General features: G+C 34.4%; 1 protein-coding gene across 1 annotated transcript; it reads right to left on the reverse strand.

Moving 5' to 3' along the window:
- Positions 1 to 191: 191 nt before the first annotated feature.
- On the reverse strand, positions 192 to 15074 carry LOC110918115 (transcription factor IIIB 60 kDa subunit-like). Its single transcript, XM_022162488.2, has 19 exons — positions 14979 to 15074; positions 14004 to 14087; positions 13845 to 13926; positions 13699 to 13771; positions 13550 to 13623; positions 13402 to 13478; positions 13035 to 13091; positions 12840 to 12952; positions 12454 to 12539; positions 12269 to 12355; positions 11844 to 11924; positions 3176 to 3466; positions 2415 to 2457; positions 2234 to 2334; positions 1899 to 1979; positions 1657 to 1698; positions 1330 to 1419; positions 1205 to 1258; positions 192 to 379 (listed from the first exon to the last, which is right to left on the reverse strand). Exons 2-19 carry the CDS (start codon positions 14066 to 14068, stop codon positions 359 to 361), a joined length of 1518 nt encoding a protein of 505 aa, XP_022018180.1. The 5' UTR covers positions 14069 to 14087; positions 14979 to 15074; the 3' UTR covers positions 192 to 358.
- Between the last annotated feature and the right edge of the window lie 3703 nt (positions 15075 to 18777).

Here is an 18777-nt window from a genome sequence, read left to right on the forward strand (position 1 = left end):
TAATATAAACAATAAATAAAAAACTAGTATACACAATTACTAAGACTAAAACATCACGTTTCATGCTAGCATTGCTTGACCTTGTAACGTCACTCCCGTCAACAACAACAACAATAATAATAATAATAATTCAATTTAGAAAGAGAACCATAAGTTGATAACTAGTTTATAGTTGGGCTAAATTAAAAAAAAAAAAAAATCCCACAATCATAATTTTAGCTTCTAACAAAGACAAAATTCTCTCACAAGACAATTTCATATTAAATAAATAATCATCAACATAACCTCCACTCTTTTGTTGTTCATTTCCATTATCATACCGATTCCTTTCCCCTTTCTGTTACCGCCATCATCGACACTATTCTTTCCAAATCGGCTCCTAGAACATAAAAATAATATTAAACTTCCAACTACAAGTCATAACCATTTTAACATTCTCAATTTTGCAAATAAACTAGAGCATATCATGATGTGATGCATGCATGATGCATTAAATCAAATAATTAAATTGTAAACAATCCGAGTTGCTCATATTCGGCTCGTTAAAAGCTCAAATCAGTCTGAATTCAAATATCAAACATGCGAGTTAGATTGACTAGGCTTGTGTGCCAAAACAAGGTTGTTATTTTCTTTTAAAACGACTAACTCACACTCTCTAAACCAACTTCAAAATCTACATCAACGCCTACTTTGGACAAGAACTCTCAACCACCTCAAGAGGAACACCTTTATTACACACCATGATACCACTAAAGTATAAACAAAGTTGTTATCTATATATAGTTTTCAATATATTACATACTAATAACTATTTTATATTAAATATGATAAAAATAACTAATAACTATATATATTATGTTATATATTAAATTTATAAATATCATAACTAGTACTTTAACCAATCAGCCAAAGCACCATGTATGTTATGGTTCAGTTAGGTTCTTATTAATAGGTGTTTATAGCGAAAGGTTTAAATCCAAAAGGCTCTTAACGTGTGATGGTGCGCGACCACCAATATAACGTGCGTAATTAGGGTTTAACTCAACACATGTATTGGTACTGTCGCACGTTAAGAGGCTATTGTACGTTAACCATCCCTGGTGTTTATATCTATAGAGAAATTTTAAACACAGACCCCAAAATGAGTCAACTCAACTCGTTTACCAAATTAAGATCGAAACCGAGATAAGAACATATTGCTTACCTCATTATCTAAGAGATTAGCGATCGCATCATAATTAAATTTTGAACTAAATTTCTGCACAAAAAGAAAAACAACGAGTTAATAAGAAACATTGGGATAAACTTACCTTTTAATATCAAACTTACCTTTTTTGTAAAGTGTTGAGCAGCAGCTTCTCCAGCAGTATCTGGAGGCTTAGCATTTTTAGCCTCAGTTTTTCTCTTTCTTTTATCTTTCTGCTTTCACATCATACACACAATCAGTAACGCTAACTAATCATGCATCCTTGATTATAAAACGCGCGAATTAGTAGCGCATAACGCGTCATGCACCCGATGCGATGATAAGATCGCGTCAACTAATGCGCACATCACCAGCGCATAACAATTTAAATCATCTATAAATATTTTTTAATAACATATCAACTTGTTTTCCAAAATTAAATTTCTTAACATGGAAATTATGACGTGTACCTCTTGAAGCTTGTTTGTTGCTGATGCTTTCGCGGCTTGTTCCTGAGGAAATCGAACGCGTCAGGTTGACCCAAAATTTCAACTTTTAAATAACAATTAGTGTCTCCAAAATTATATTGTTTCAATATTTATCACGGGTTTAGCGGTCACAGGTTCAAGTCCAACAAGTGACATGATTAAAGAAATTCGCTGTTCTAAAAAAATAAAAAAATTCATAAGTAATGAAGAAGTTAGTTAATCACCTGCATATACTCCCGGTTCTGCCATTCCCATATGTGCGTCTTCATACGAATACCTTCCTCGTCGTGAAGGTAGCCATCGACCTACACCACAAAATATATCACCACAATATAATCTTAACTAAATGACAAGAATTTCGGTTCTAAAAAGCGCAAGGCGCTCCCAGGCGTTTATATCCTAAAAGTTGAGGCATGAGGGGGATGTGGTTGTTTTTTACTTATGAGCCTCCTACACACCCTATTTTTGACCAAGTTTGACCCAGATCGCGTCATGCGCCTTGCCTCTCAGGCGCGCTTTTAAATACCAAGAGTTAGAATAAGGTTATAGTTTCAGTTACCTCAGCCTCATCAATATCAGAAAAGGTATCACTTTCATCGGCAGAGGCTTCCTTTGAGCTTACAAAAGCATCAACATTGTCACTAGTTTTGTTTAGTTCTCCTGATAAAATAATCAATAAGAACATGAGATTCTCTCAACTAAAGGAAAAAAAAATATGAAATGGTCAACATACGACTTACCAACGTATTCGTCACCTTTTTCTTTCGTGTTATCTAGCGTCACCTGTGCATATGAATAAGTCAGTACAAACTAAGCATAATCAAGACTTTTACATTCACACATATCAAATTTATTTTTAACGGCTAACTCATACACCCTCTAAAGACTAAACAGACTCCTAAATCTACACCAATGTACTGCCCAAACGAAACAACTCACTATTTTTATCACTGAGCCGTTAAGATGGTTGTGTCCCATTTGGGTCATATTTATTATTAGGGTGCAAACGAGCCAAGCTACTCGTGAGCTACTCGAGCCCAGCTCGAAAAATAGCTCGAACGAGCCGAGCTTAAATGAGCTCGAGCCCGAGCCTAAAAACAAGCTCATTTAGTAAACGAGCCCGAGCCCGAGCTTCGCTTATCGAGCTCAAGCTTGAAATATTACCTTCGAGCCAAGCTCGAGCCATAGAAATAAAGCTCGAATCGAGCCGAGCTCGATCTCGAGCTTTCATATGTTAAACGAGCTCGAGCTCGTTTGCACTCCTATTAATTATCATTGTATATAAATCTAACTTTTTTAAGACCCAAACGAGACACAAGACCATATTATAACGATTCAATAGGAACAAAAAAAACATTATTGGTATTCTATGTAAAAAAAAAAAAAAAAACTCTAAAAAAAACTCTTTTTTAAGCTCATTTCACCCATTAAATAGACCCGTTCATAAGTAAATGAGTCGAAACCCCACCACTATTACCGGCAACTATAAAAATATCCTTACATTTTCACTATGAGTTGTTACACAAGGCGTTGACGCGGTTGACCTTTTCACGGATTCCATGAATAATCGTTCTGCTTGGGCACGTTGAAACGCTGGAGGTTCGGAACCATCAAGTCCCCCACAAAACTCCAAATAACAACTCTTGCAAAGCCCAGAACCAGATTGAACAACACTGCTTTTGTGCTCGCAAACCACTTCTGTCATTTCAGGCATCTTTAAATCATTGGCAGATTGTTTACATGACTCCATTTCCTTCTCAAAGTTTATGGCTTTTTGAGTGAACTCTTCAATCTACATAAGAGTTTCCCCAAAATTAACAAAACATCCTTCTAACAGCAAAACTATTGAACATTTACGACTTGTTCATCTCGGTCCTAGCGGTTCATCTCATCATTAGTATTATTATTATAATTATCATTATTATTGTCATTATTGTTATTATCATTATTATTTTTTTTTTACGTTAATGAAAGCCCTTACTACCTTCCACAGGCTAATATGGCTACCATCATATCCTTTTGGGTATGTTAACGCTTTATCTTTTGGTTATACAGGGCGCCTTTTGTGTAATTAAATCTAGAGTAAACTTCCGTTTTGCTCCCTGTGGTTTAATCACTTTAACGGTTTTGCTCCAAACCTTTCAAAATAGTCATTTTATTCCCTCGTCTATGTAACCAATCATCATTTTGCTCCCCGCCTCAAACGACGTCTATTTCCACCGTTAAAGTCTGGTCATGTGCCCCTCACATGAGGGTATTTTGGTATTTTTGTGTATAAATAAAGTGTCTTTCGGTAATTTTGTGTGGAAAGATATTTATATATGTTTATATAACACATACACTCTCTCTCTCTCTCTCCTCTCTCTCTCTCTCTCTACTCCCTTTCTAACTTCTCAGCCCCACCAAAAACCCCTGAGATCTCATCTGAGCCAATTTTTATGGAAGATGCTGCTAATGGAAGTTTACTCTAAAACAAATAATAACCTCAAATGAACACAACTTCATAAGAAAACAACAAAATGTTAGATCAAAACTCAAGACTGCACATTAATAACCACTACCAAAACCCAACAACTACGGGAATACCATCCAGATCAAGGCTCGGCTCGCTCGAACGACTTCGACATAATGTTTTACAAGATGAAAAGCTATCAACACAGAATGCAAACTTGTTGGTTCAGTTCTGTTTGTGCATGAAGGAAAACAATATAAATCATACCTGTCACAGCAGATAGTGCAGAGGAGAATCCAGTAATGGAGTTCGACATGCTTGTCATCTTGATTCGGTTCCTCCTTAGGGTGCTGACTAATGATGGTGACTTAGAAACCGAAAAGGGTATCGGTTTAGGAGAGGAGGTTTCGTGATGATGTTATGGCTTATGGGGTCTGTGAATTGTGAAACTGAGTAACTCTTAAACCTCCACATAACTCTCCTTATATAAGCACCCAGGAGGAAACCTAATTAGTTACTAAGGGTAATATGGTCCATCAACAATTACCAACTAATTAAATAATAGGTTCTAATATATCTTGATCTCTATAATGTAAATGATTAAGATGGCTATAGATTAAATATTAATACTTAGTATATTTAATCTTACATTCTCCCACTTAGCCGAGTAATCATTTACTATGAGTATTAGATAAGCCTGATCAGGAGTTAATACTCATTTTAGCCTTAAACAAGTACTATAGCAGAAAAATACAGCCGTTGAATCATTATGCGACTCAGGACCCCCATTAATCATACTATAGCCTTAATTTAAAACCTAATCATCATGATCAAAATACACGTAAGCCCTTTGTTTGATTTGTAACTTTTATTTGTCTATATGCCATTATACCGGTTGAACATATTCTAACAGACATACAAAATCAAACTTGAGGAAAGTTAACTAATACTTAGTCATTCATAGTACGATATGCGGTTGCGCATGGCCATTAATTAATACCCGTCTATGAGCTCTCTTAGTAAGACTTATGGGTAATAGCCCTTCAGTTATAGGATCCTTAAGCATATCATGAATGTATTCGATACAAAACTTAGTTTCCTCAATTCGTTCATAAACGAATAATTAATTGCGTATCGAAACTTAATGCAGCACCTCTTGAACTGTTACTGTTCAAGGAGTTATGGTGGCTGACTTTATCACACTAATTCTTCAAAACATTATATGGAGTTAATAAACTTATGAGTCCACTGATTAAATTTCCAACAACATTTAGTGGCCATGTTATGTCGTTATAACTTAGGTTGTTAATATCAGTGCATTATGACTCCTCCATGAAATAGGTTTTGTCTGCTGACATAAAGATATACCCGAAATTGCATTTTATAATCTTTGAATATCTCAAAGTTAGAGTAATAAACCGGTTTTAATTCTCACTTCTTCTTTAAATTGTAGTCTCTCGTTTCTTTTAAAGATATTGTAATACTCCATTAGATGCTACACATTAATCTAGACATATCTAGTGTGTTGCAATATGAGTAATATCTAAACGAGTATAGACTTAAACTTACATAAGGCTTCTAATTAATGAAGCATAAATAAATAATCTCATTTATCCTATTATCCTCTAAAGGAGAGCAATATTGATTGTTACATATGTAAGGACCCATTTAATGTTAAACTTATGGAACGAAACTAATATCCCATTGGGTCTATCTCAGTATGTTATGATATCAATCACGTAAGAGATATCTCTGAGTTTTATTATATCAAAGTTTGTGTTAACAATGCTTTGACTTATGTAACATATGCTTGTCAAAGAATGTCATCTATATAGACAAGTTTATTTTAGTTGCTCCCACTCATCTTGAGGTAGGTACATTAATCCACTAGATTTTTGATGAAAATAATTACGTTAGCTTTTCATCACATTATGATGTTTGCATTAACCCATACATGGATATTATTGGCTTACAAACAAAATGTTCTTTAACCTTCAGTTTGAAACTTTAGGTTGTTATCTAATGAACATGTAAATGTGTCAGCCATTTATTAGGGAAAATCGTTTTAATGTTCATCTAATGTAGCTTAAAACTATTATAAGCTACTAGAACAGTGATGATCCTCAAAGAAATCTTTTGTTAGATATGCAATAAAGATTCTTTAATAATTTATCTCTTCCTGAGTACAACCTTTGACAATCAATCATGCTTTTGAGTGTCTTAACGCTTATATTAGGATTTGGTTTAGTCATGAACACTCTTAGGTAACTTAATCAAATCCCAAACGTTATAAGAACACACAAAGTCAGTTTCACTATAAAACTGTTATATTCCATTCAAATGATTGATTTACACTAATGGCTTAATTTGAAGAGATAGGATCAGTAAACATTTCCAAAATCCATTTCAACTTCAATTAGGGAGGTTATGTAATCATCAAAGTTAGTAGGCTTTTAAACCTAGATGACCTCCTGAGTTGATTATTGGGTTCATTAGAAGTTTCAATTTTATGGATTAGCTCTTGGTTAGGTTGCTATCATTTTCATTCTAAGTTTGTAAGAGTTGGTGCAGTATAGTGTACAAGAGGTGTAATCGGAGTTAAATTCGGAGTGAATTTAATGACACTCTTCCCCCCGCCTCTTGTATTCCTTGCAAGTCATAATAAGGACTTTGACTGCTCCCACTAACCTTAGAAATCTTTAGGAACTCAGCATGCTTAGGGTCAATACTTAACGACCAACAAATTCTAATAGAGAAAACAAATTAATGACATTAGTCGTTGTAGTTTCTCTTGTTGAGGATTATGTTAGTTTAGGTAAGAAATCTAAGTGCGCCCACAATTAAGCAATAATGAAACTTTTGTAAGAGTAGCATTAGATTTAAGGAGATAAGGTTTGATAGAACAGTGTCGTGATGGAGCGATGTCTTGTGCAAGAGGTGTAAAGTTATGAGGTAATGTAAAATTTTCACTCCCCACCTCTTGCAACTATTGCAAGTTATTATTAAGACACTTAATGCTCCCACTGATCTTTAATATCTCTAGAATGCTACAAGAGAAGTTTCAATGAGCTACGTGACGTGGGAACCTATCACATATACGTTAGACTTTATTTGATTTCTTTAATGTCCAGATATCATAAGAAACTTTAAGGACATATTTAATAGAAATCTGATTAACTACATATATGAATAGAGTTCTTCTAAGACCGTAGGCCATATGCGACAAAGTTTAGATACAAGTTGATAGTCTTTCAAATGATAAATGAATTATGTCTGAATATTCCATTTGGAATAAGTTCCACGAATGTCAATGAATGACTTATGATGGACCCATACTTATTCCTTAAGCCAAATAATATTTAGGGCTGTAACGTCATGATTTAAAATCACTGAAAATGAGATTAGATGAAAAAATCATCCTTATTAACCATGTTATGATTTCTCATGAATTTTGGTTCTAATGGATGAAATTTATAAGTCTCATTTTCCTTTTGTCAAATTCTCATTAGCATGATGACAAAAGTTGTGAAAAAATAAGGTATCATCTAGTTTCATCTTAGTAATGTTTCTATCCAGATATTTAGAACAAATAAGAGGAGAGTTTAAGATAAGTGTGACTTTATGTTGACTATGCAAACCTCACAACCTTCATAACATTGCTTAATTATGATACTATATTCTGATTAATCTTCAGAATATATAAGGTATCGAAAAGCGTTGTTGGAAGAGTCTTCATTATGGTTCTTATAGTCTTGACATTTAATTTTGTCACTAACTCTCATGTTAGTTATTTGTCGAGTTCTGGTAAGGAAACGTATGGAACTAGAGTCAACTAATCATGTGTTAATTGGAATATTAAAATTATCAGACTTAAATATCATTAGTAAGTTACTATCTAATTAATTTATCCAACTGTTCTTTAGAATAATGGATAGTCTCGTTGCTTATGCCTAGTCTAATGACATAATTATGCAGTGAGATTTTCCCTTGAAGAACCTTAACGTTGGGATTAACACTTGTAATTTGTCTATGGACTTTAGAACAATCCTCTCTTAAGGTTTTAGTGGTTGTAAGGTGAATAACATCTTATTTTCCAGTTTCAAACATTTATTTCTATGTACATATGTTGCTTATCAACACACTCGTTATACTTTGGTACTTTTGAGTGTTATAGCTGATTTATAATGCATCAAATCGTACAAATGAAAACTTAGTATGTAATGTACTGGAAAATGTACTTATTTCCATGCGTAAGCCCTTAACTTTATGGGTTATGGTATTGTACATTATAATATATTCACATATACCACTTAACCTTATAATTTATAATTTTAAATGAAGACATGCGCCTTAGGAGTTCTTGTAATTATTCCACAATTATAGATTAGTCTTAGGAAAAAATTAATCTGGAATAACTTTAGTGATAGCAATTATATTAGATAGTTCTTGATTATCATAAGAGACATCATGTTCGATTTATCCTAATCATCATGCTCTACTTTTCTTCTGTAGTGCCTTATCAGAAGAGAGCAATAAGGATCATCGTGTCTTAAGAGATAATCAAGGATTTAATTTAAGAGCTAATTCTTATAGAAACTTTAAATAAAGCAAAACATTTTAGGCTTAGGAATTAGAGTGGATGAGATATAGATTTATAGAAGAAAATTATAGTGAGTAAAAATTATGGGTACTAAGAATAAGGCAGACAAAATGATCACAAAAATTAATTGAGGATCATTAATATAAGGATCATTATGTGAAGAGGTTGTGATATGTCTATTACTAACATCAAAATAATAGACTACTTAAAGTTCTACTTAAACGAAGACAAAACAGCTTTGGCCAGAAGTGTAATCATTTAAGCATATGTGCAAAGTGGTTGTAACAAATCAGCTTTGGCCAGAAATTGAGACAAACACTTTAGTTATGCACTTGTTGAGTATGCCATCTATGAATGAATTAAATCAGCTTTGGCCAGAAATTAAGACATTCATGCTTATGATGCACACACAACATAGCTTTCGTAATACTTGGATGATAAGTAGATGCATCAAGTCAGCTTTGGCCAGAAATGATGTATCAGAAGCTCATTCAAGTAAAGCCATTTTGGTTTTGTAAAACATTATTTGATCCTCATTAATTAACTAAATAATTACAAAAACCAATAATTTAATAGCAAACCACCCGTTAGCGCGGATCGAACTAATGACGTTATGAGATTGCGAGTCGCAACCACGATTTCGACTAATGACGTTATGGTTGCGAGTCGCAACCACGATTTCGACTAATGACGTTATGGTTGCGAGTCGCAACTACGGTTTCGACTAGTCACGTTATGGTTGCGAGTCGCAACTACGGTTTCGACTAATCATGTTATGGTTGCGAGTCGCAACCTCATGGTTGCGAGTGGTAGACCTTTTGCTCTCAAGTAGTAACCTCATGGTTGCGAGTAGCAACCTCATGGTTGCGAGTAGCAACCTCGTGATCTCGAGTAGCAATCTCATGGTCTCGAGTAGCAACCTCGTTAACAGCTGTTAATTGTGATATCATAACCGAAATTCGAAATCTAGGGGATTATGGGATATTATTTCCTGTTTTAAAGTGATCTAATTTTATCAACATATTTCGAAAATAATAACTGTTTATCTAATAACAGTTTCGAATAAAAATTAAAAGATAAAATTAGATCAAACATGGAAAAAACACCCATTAATCCTAAATCATTCCAAAACATAATAGAAATCTTCGAATTTTCTCACGAACATGATGAACCCTAATCATAAAAAATAAAATTCTGGAACCCGAAACCTGAATTTTAATAGTTTTACTAAACAGATTTCGGCTAAAATTATAATCCAGTTAATTCGGTGAACAAAACAATTAATCTTTTCATCGAAATCATGATTTCGAGTCGATTCTTATGACTCGAAACCGGCTGTTAAGGTCATACGGTTTTTAAAGAAAAATTCTGTTTTCCAAGTTTCAATCCCAGAATTATGGATACGAAAACAGAACTGACTAATCAACATATGCTCTGATACCACATGCTGGTTCAGTTCTGTTTGTGCATGAAGGAAAACAATATAAATCATACCTGTCACAGCAGATAGTGCAGAGGAGAATCCAGTAATGGAGTTCGACATGCTTGTCATCTTGATTCGGTTCCTCCTTAGGGTGCTGACTAATGATGGTGACTTAGAAACCGAAAAGGGTATCGGTTTAGGAGAGGAGGTTTCGTGATGATGTTATGGCTTATGGGGTCTGTGAATTGTGAAACTGAGTAACTCTTAAACCTCCACATAACTCTCCTTATATAAGCACCCAGGAGGAAACCTAATTAGTTACTAAGGGTAATATGGTCCATCAACAATTACCAACTAATTAAATAATAGGTTCTAATATATTTTGATCTCTATAATGTAAATGATTAAGATGGCTATAGATTAAATATTAATACTTAGTATATTTAATCTTACAAAACTCACATAATTTCTCGCAAAAGTTACTTAAATAAATTATCTTTAGTTCTTGAAATTTGGGTATTTTGAGGAATATTGTTGAAGTTGTTTCATCTTCAAATCGATGGAAACAAGATGTGATTTGTGTGAGAATGGTTACAGAGTTTTTTCTTTGGTTTATGGTATTTCTCCTCCTTTGGATGTCATCATCGGTTGCTAAGACAAAAGTGTGTGCTTCACTTGTTCTGTATAAGTCACAGGTTCGTGACTCAATCAGAGATTATTGTGGGTGGGAGTTTTTGCTCAGATCTGTACAATCGTTTGAAGATGGTGGTGGTATGGTGGGGGTAAGGTGGTGAAGAAGTGCGGTGGTGGTGTTCGGAGATGCGGACGACCGTGGTGGACAGGTTTGCGGTGGAGGTGTAATGGTGGTGGAAGTGCAATAGTGATAGTGATGGAAGGTGCACTGGTGGTGTTAGAAGGTGCGGTGCGGTGGGTTGGTGGTGGTAGCTGGTGGTCGGAGGTTGGTGGCTGGTGGGGCTAGAAGTTATAGAGAGGGAGTAGAGAGAGAGAGAGAGGAGAGAGAGAGTATCTGTTATATAAATATATAAATATCTTTTTTCACAAAATTACCAAAATACACTTTATTTTAAACACAAAATTACCAAAATACTCTCATGTGAGGGGCACATGACCAGACTTTAACGGTGAAAATGGACGTCGTTTGAGGGGGGAGCAAAATGATGATTGGTTACATAGATCAGGGAGTAAAATGTCTATTTTTAAAGGACTGCGGCAAAACCGTTAAAACGACCAAACCACAGGGAGCAAAACGAAAGTTTACTCTTAAATCTAATACTACTAAAAATATTTTTTTGTAATATACAGGCTTCCCGCTACATCACACGTGGGAAATACCAAGTTTATATACATTTATAATTATAATTTTCATATATAACATGGTGTGTGTGTCTGTATATATTGTTTACTTATTTTAATCATAGTTTTATGTATAATAATAATAATAATAATAATAATAATAATAATAATAATAATTACTATGTCAAATATATTTAGGTTATTATATAAATAATATATCCTCGAGCTCGTCTTAGCTTGGATCGATTTGTGCTTTTAGCTAGGCGATCTCGAGTAGCTCACAAACTCTTTTAAACTCCTATATCTCTCACATTATTAAGTAAAATATATTAGGCAGATATATGTGTTCATTTCCTTTTGAGCAAAGCAACAGAACTCACTGTTAAACTCCCAGCTTCTGTGTTTTCAAACTCAACCAATCGCTTTGTCAATGTTGCTTCACATATGTGTACAGCTTTAACCTGACAATAATATAGTAAAATATGAACTTTATAACAAAAATAGATGCCATTTTCATCAATGAAACACTAACATGTCGAAAGCTAGATATATGTCTTAACCGAGGCCAACAGATGTGTGTACTTTACACATAATATAATTTTCCAAATTATTTGAATGTATCAATTCACGAGGTTGTAAACACATGAGCATACTTTGAGCGACTTTAACAAAGCATTCAACGAATTTAAATAGTGTCTATTTTAGCTAACAAATTTATTTGAATACATTGTTTTTGAACATAACGGAACATGTTAAACAAATATAAATGTCTGCATAAATAAAAAAGTTTTAGAATTATACTCACAACATCGTCTTTTGAAAAATTATATCCGTGTAACAGTGAAGAAACATAAATAGCTGCAGCACATATCCCACTAGGTTTCCTTCCCGTCTGTAAAACATCACGAAAAAAATTAAAAATAAATTAAATATACTTAGATAGAAGGAATTATAAAAATAAATAAATAAATAAATCAGAAAGGATAAAACCTGAATCCAGTCTCTTTTCATGCAAACTACAAGGTGCAATGCAGTAGTGTTCAGAGCTTCCTTTTTGCTACTATCTTTCTTTAGTTCTAAAACACAAAAAAACATAAAGGTAACAATAACAACATCAACCATAAAACAAAGACAAGAAGAGAAAATTACACGAATAGCCTGTGATCGTATTGCAATATTGGTCCTTTAGTTTTAGAAATTACACGTATGGTCCTCACTAACGAACGTTAAATTATCCGTTAAATCCATGTGAAACGACAAGCATACAATATTACTTTAAAAAATGTTTTAACGTCACTTAATGAAAAGGACCAAAAATGTTACAGATATATGCAGTGTACTTGAGAATGAATAAAGATATTTCAACTCTTAGTTACCACGTATAAATCTATGCATATAAAGGCTCGGATCAACTGGATTTTGTACAAAGGGATGCTCCTGGAGGCACAACAGTTTGCAAAGCTGTAAATACACCACGCCCAATTCGTAGCTAGAAAATATAAATTACAACTTCAGATTGGTATAAAAAAAGTTCAAAAAATATTTAATAGTTAAGGAAGGTGATTGCTTACACACTACAATCCGAACGACTGGAAAATTCTATAAGCAGAAATGGCTTCTCCATTTCCCTATATAACATATCAGAAAACCGACGCGAAAGAAAGTTAATGCCACATAAGCAAAAAGGATGACTGAATGCTAAATCATAAGTTCATAATCAGTGGTGGACCCAGGAATTATTTGTTGGGGGGTGCGGATGAGGTGTTCAACCATATTTTCAAGGGGTGCGGTCAGGTTTTTTTGCCTAAAATATACACTAAATTTTTTTTTCAAGGGGTGCGGCTGCCCACCTTGGCCAAAGGGTGGGTCCGCCCCTGTTCATAACCCGAGTATCAATTTATCAAGAATTCGCGACAACCAAACGGTTAATGTTTTTACCGGCAGGCAACATAGAGGCAAGCAGCCGCAACTCGTTTTGTTCTACGTCCTCTTGTAAACCCACGCTCAACGGCAATCTACAACTATGAAGGAATCAAAAACTACCATTCTCAATAAGTGTATTCTAATATATAAGAAAAGCACAAACCTGGTAATACTTGGTAGCGTGATTAACATCGCTGATTCCATAAACTCTTATCAGATCATTAATATAATCATTCCCTGCAATATAAGAATATATTATCGCAATCTACCTAGTGGAATATGTAATAATATACAATCACAAACACAATGCACCTATATTCAAAGTCCTTTGATGTGAGTCAGAAATATCACTTGGCATTCTAACACGATTTCCTGCAAGACGAGCCTGCAATTATATACAAGTTAGACGGACCCAAAATGAATAACGAAAATCAAACAAACGGCGTTCTAAAACCCACCCCTCCTGCTGCATCTTTAACAAAAGTGTCGTCTTCCGTATATACATCTTGATGTACTACTTTTCCACAGTCAGTACAACATCTTGAAGTAACAAGAACAGATCAAGAATTTCTCACTTTACTATATCTGAGGAACAAAAATAATTGGGAAATATTTACATGTTGCCGGTGGTATAATCATGATATGTCCCAGTATTTTGTGAACAATGATGACACCAACTCATCTCTTCGCGCGTGAATTCTCTATCACCAAAGTTGAACAATATTAGCATATATGACATATCCAAGTTACTTTATATATAACTAATAACTGATTACTAAACCGAAAGGTATATGTCCGTCTTATAGAAAGCGATGTTCAAGCAATTGATAAAACGGGTCAAATAATGATAAAGTCATGACACTAATGCATCTAAAACATGTATACCAAGCAACCTAACTAAAACAATGAAACACCATATGGACCTACTAAACGGTTCGGTTTTGACGGTTTGGGCTGGTTCCTTTTTTTGAGTTCTTTTTTTTTTTCAAAACTAATCAGATTGTTGTTAAAGGAGTATAGAAATGTAGTTGAATAAGTGTTAAGCAAGTTCTAGCTGAATAAATCTAGCAAAAATGTGTAGGAATGAAATTGAAACATCAGCACACATAAAACACATATTCAATGGAAACTCCATCCACTTATAGTTTGATTTTAAATAGTTTGTAATGATTTATTCCTTACACAAATGTAATATTATTAATTCACAAGTAATATTCCTAAATCCTATTAAAAAGTAGTTAACAAAAGGAGAAGTAAGACTCGAACCTGAGCAAAATAACACAGTAGAAAGCAGTTATACCACTAGATCACATAACACACATTTATAGGCTTTATAAGAACGACTAATAAATAGGTTCGAATTTAACAGCTGGTTATAAAAAAGACTCGGCCGAACTGCAAAACCCGGGTTTTCAGGCCCTAAACCGAACCGGCCGATTTGGGTTGATTTCGACGGTTTTTACAAGTTCAGTGTTTGAACCCTAACATTCCATAAACCTGATTTTTAAGACTGATCGATGCATCCAAAACCAAAAAAAAAATCTTAATAAGCTGTATTCAAACAAATAACATGCAACTATTAACGTTCTTACTTGCTGTGATTAAGAGCCTTGTCAGGATTTTGGAATTTGCGAAACCCACCGAATTTGACTTTTATTTTTTATTTTCTGAACGGCGACTTTAAGTTTTCTTTAATTTATATATGGAAGATTGATAAATTAGGTTTGGTAACGGGCTTGGGCTATGTGCTATGTTAAGAGCCCAGTATTTATTTGTTTATAATTTAAGAAAGGGGAAAAACGGGAGAAATAAGATTCGAACTTGACCATCAAGATATAGTAGAAAACAATTAGACCACTACACCAAAGAACACGACTTGAAGCAATTTTATGATTAAAAAGTATCATTCATTGCTCCGAATTTTACAGCCGGTTCAAAAAACATTCGGCTGCGGTTTTTTATTCGTGGGTGTCAAATTATTTTACACACCTAGGTGTTTGATTTTTAAAGCATATTAAAGGTAAAACCACTCGATTTTATAGTATATTTTTTTAAATGACATACAATAATAGAAAAATAAGGAACCAATGCTTACTTTTCTAGAATTTCGTATATCCGTTTTTCTATCCAAATCCATATACGAATTATCGGATATTCAATCTTGAACACCCTAACTTGCATGTGTAGGTTTCTTCCTTTCTTTGGACGCCTTTGTTATTTACTCATTGACGCTTGACGTACTTAGGTACTTTCTTATCCTTCCTAGTTTTCACCTTTTTGTATTAACCCTCACTTATATACACGCGCGCGCGCATCCATCATAGGATGTATAGAGTAATAAGTTTTAAGTTTCTATCCTTATAATGTAGGAATACATTGCAAGAGTCAAACGAAAGTGTTCACAGGTTGACGATGATTATATATAGTCAATGGCAATGGTGTACGAGTAGTAAGTGTGGTCAACATAAACTTATTTGGTGAGTAGGAAGTTTGTGGTGAACTAAAAAGTAGTTACTTATGGTCCAATAGTGCTAATGTAGCATCCGACTACTTGTATTACCAATATTGTTCGTTTTGCCCAAAAGGAGGTCACAAATTTGTTTTTGGTTGCCTCAGTGGAACTACCTAGGATCTTACCCATCCTAGTACTACTCTCACATGAGCACGCTTTACTATGGGATTCTTCTTTAGTTCACTACCATTAGCATAAAACACGCTGATGATATTTGAGGAAAGCTTTCCTTCTAACCTAGTATCTATCTTATGGGCATAAATACATAACAATGTGGGATATGTCTAAAATGTTACAAACACCCCGATTGATTTTCTCTACCATCCTACAGAAAACAAAAAGAATAGCTCTCATACCATTTGTAATATTTGGCCACGTACTCGTACCACTAATGTTGCACGCGTTGCTCACAAGGAGCTCATAGACTTGTTTTTTGTTGCCTTGGTGGAGATTTCCCAAAAGATCACTTATCCTAGTATTACTCTCACATATGCACGTTTAACTATCGAGTTCTCATCTCATCCATTACCATGAATCCGAAACGCGTTGGTGATATTTGAGGCATGACATTCATTCTGGCCCAGTATCTCTCATGTAGACAAAACAATACACAACAATTTAGGATTTGCCTAAGATACTAAATGTTATTGCTAATAAAAATCACAAAAGAAAAATCTTTAGTTGTATGTTAAAAACATTTATAATCATTTTTATTTGATAAAATTTATCTGTAATTATTAGAATTTATTTTCAGTAAGAAATTGTTAAATATCGTTGATGAATAATTCTTTTCAATTCAATTTTTCGCATGTTGTTTTGTGTTAGAAGTGAATAAATTCTATATTTCCTTTTCAACAATTAATCCATAAATATACTTGAAAATGAGTAAAAGTAACTTTTTTAGTAATAATTGAACAACAAGATTTTACTTGTAAATTATAATTCAGATCTAAAAACATATGATGAAAATATACGGTTTAGAGGGGGCTACAATGTTTTCTGAATTATATAAATAGTGGTTGACTTTAAATAAGAAGACAAAGATGATGGTTTAGGTGTCAATAATAGATGTCGAAATCGTATGCATGTAAGAGACAAACAAGCCACGGGAAATGAACCAAGAAAAGGATACAGCCAAGTTAGTAAGTAATGGTTACTGTTCCCTACCATCGATGGCTTATTTGGTTTTATTCAAAAGTCAACCAACCTACAACACACAATTTCCCTAACTCTTTTCTCAAAATACAGCATATATATACCTTCGAAAATAGCTAAAATAGTGATGTCAACATCTATAATTTCAAAATAAGTGATTAAATTTCACAATTCTATTTTTTTTTAAATAGCGAATTTCTTTGAATTCAGAACATCCAAATCTAAATGTATTTAAAGACTTTGCCTTTCATAATTCTACAATATTTTCAACTTTCTTTTTTGAACGATGGAGGAGAAGTTGTACGGAAAGAAAAATCCTAACTTGCTAGCAGGGGCGGATCCAGCCCATATTTATGGGTTCTCATGAACCCAGTGTGTTTAAAAAAAAAACAGAAAAAATTAGTGAGAACTTTGTAGAATTTAGAAAAAAAAAATAGTAAGAACTAAAGAAAATTTATCAAAAGGAACACACTTAAATAAAATCTTGCATCAAGCACTGCTTGCTAGAGCTAGATACCATAATACTTATTAGACCATCCGTAGTGGGAATGATTCTAGCGTTTTTCTCCCCCAGTCACGCCCCATCACGTCGTAGCCCCACCCCCGGGGCAATTTTGGGCGTTTTCTTTCAAAAAAAGCTTCCAGGCGTGTTTCAATCCACGCCTTTCTTCACCTTATTTGGCCAATCATGTAATTCCAACTCAAATACCTTTATATTTAAAGTAAAAAAAACAAGAAAATATTAATTAGGTAATCATTAATGGGGCATTATAGGGCATTATCCCACTATGCCCATTCGTAAAAAACAATCATAATGCCACTTTGCTGACCGGAATGACACGTATTATAAAATACCCATAAATAGAGGCTTTATTTATGTGTGCCACTACACATGGTTTTAAAGCTAGATACCATAATACATATTAGTTATCTAATCACCTTTAAGTTTCAACTAACATTAACTTTTGAATGATTACTTTCTTCACATACATATTCTTCCACGTACCTACTTTACTTTTGATGACGGGGGTAGCCCAAAACTAAATAAAGTGACTAAATATGCAAATGCTTAAATGGTTAAACGGTTCAATGGTTAAAAAGCTGTAAGATGGGAAAAGCGAGGAGGAAACAGTGGCCAGTCACATCCGGAGCTCGCTTCACCAACCCTCGGCCGCAAAAGCAAAGCAGGTCTGCACAATACACGCTATTACCCAGGGGTCAAAAGCCTTCAACCCCAAAAGGGGAAACCCTCCACTGCAAGCAGGATTACTAGTCTAATACATGCCACTTTGGGAGATGTCTTCCCTTATAAAATGACACTTCATTTACTCCAGAAGACATCCCTGATCAGCTGAGATTCTCTCATCTCTGGTCATTCGTGTGGAGTACTTGCTTACGTCCAAGTCACTCCTTTTCACATCCACCACACACATTCTGTTTGCTCTCACTTCTGGATCTGAGAACATCTCAGAAAAAGAATCTTCAACAAACGACAACTACAAACTAGTAAACCTCCTTCCACGTCTCGCAAACGTGGGGGGACCCCGCGACCTGCGTTAGGCAAGGTTGAACCCTTCAACCTTTTTGCCTAACCAACTCAGCTACCATCTTTGGTCTCGTGTTTGTTGCATCAACAAGTTGGCGCCCACCGTGGGGCTACGCCGCTATTTCTTCTCAAAAAAGACCTAGTAGTGTAGCTCTCTTCACTTAAAGTCACCATGTCT

Source organism: Helianthus annuus, chromosome 14, assembly GCF_002127325.2.
Source record: "Helianthus annuus cultivar XRQ/B chromosome 14, HanXRQr2.0-SUNRISE, whole genome shotgun sequence".
Lineage (NCBI taxonomy): Eukaryota > Viridiplantae > Streptophyta > Magnoliopsida > Asterales > Asteraceae > Helianthus > Helianthus annuus.

What these genes read in the sequence shown, in the direction of transcription:
- LOC110918115 (XM_022162488.2), bottom strand. Translation starts at nt 14,068, where the DNA reads ATGAGTTGGTGTCATCATTGTTCACAAAATACTGGGACATATCATGAT. An exon ending in ACGCTACCAAGTATTACCAG is followed by an intron (nt 13,479 to 13,549) that starts GTTTGTGCTTTT and finishes TCATAGTTGTAG; the next exon opens with ATTGCCGTTGAGCGTGGGTT. An exon ending in TGCCTCTATGTTGCCTGCCG is followed by an intron (nt 13,092 to 13,401) that starts GTAAAAACATTA and finishes TATGTTATATAG; the next exon opens with GGAAATGGAGAAGCCATTTC.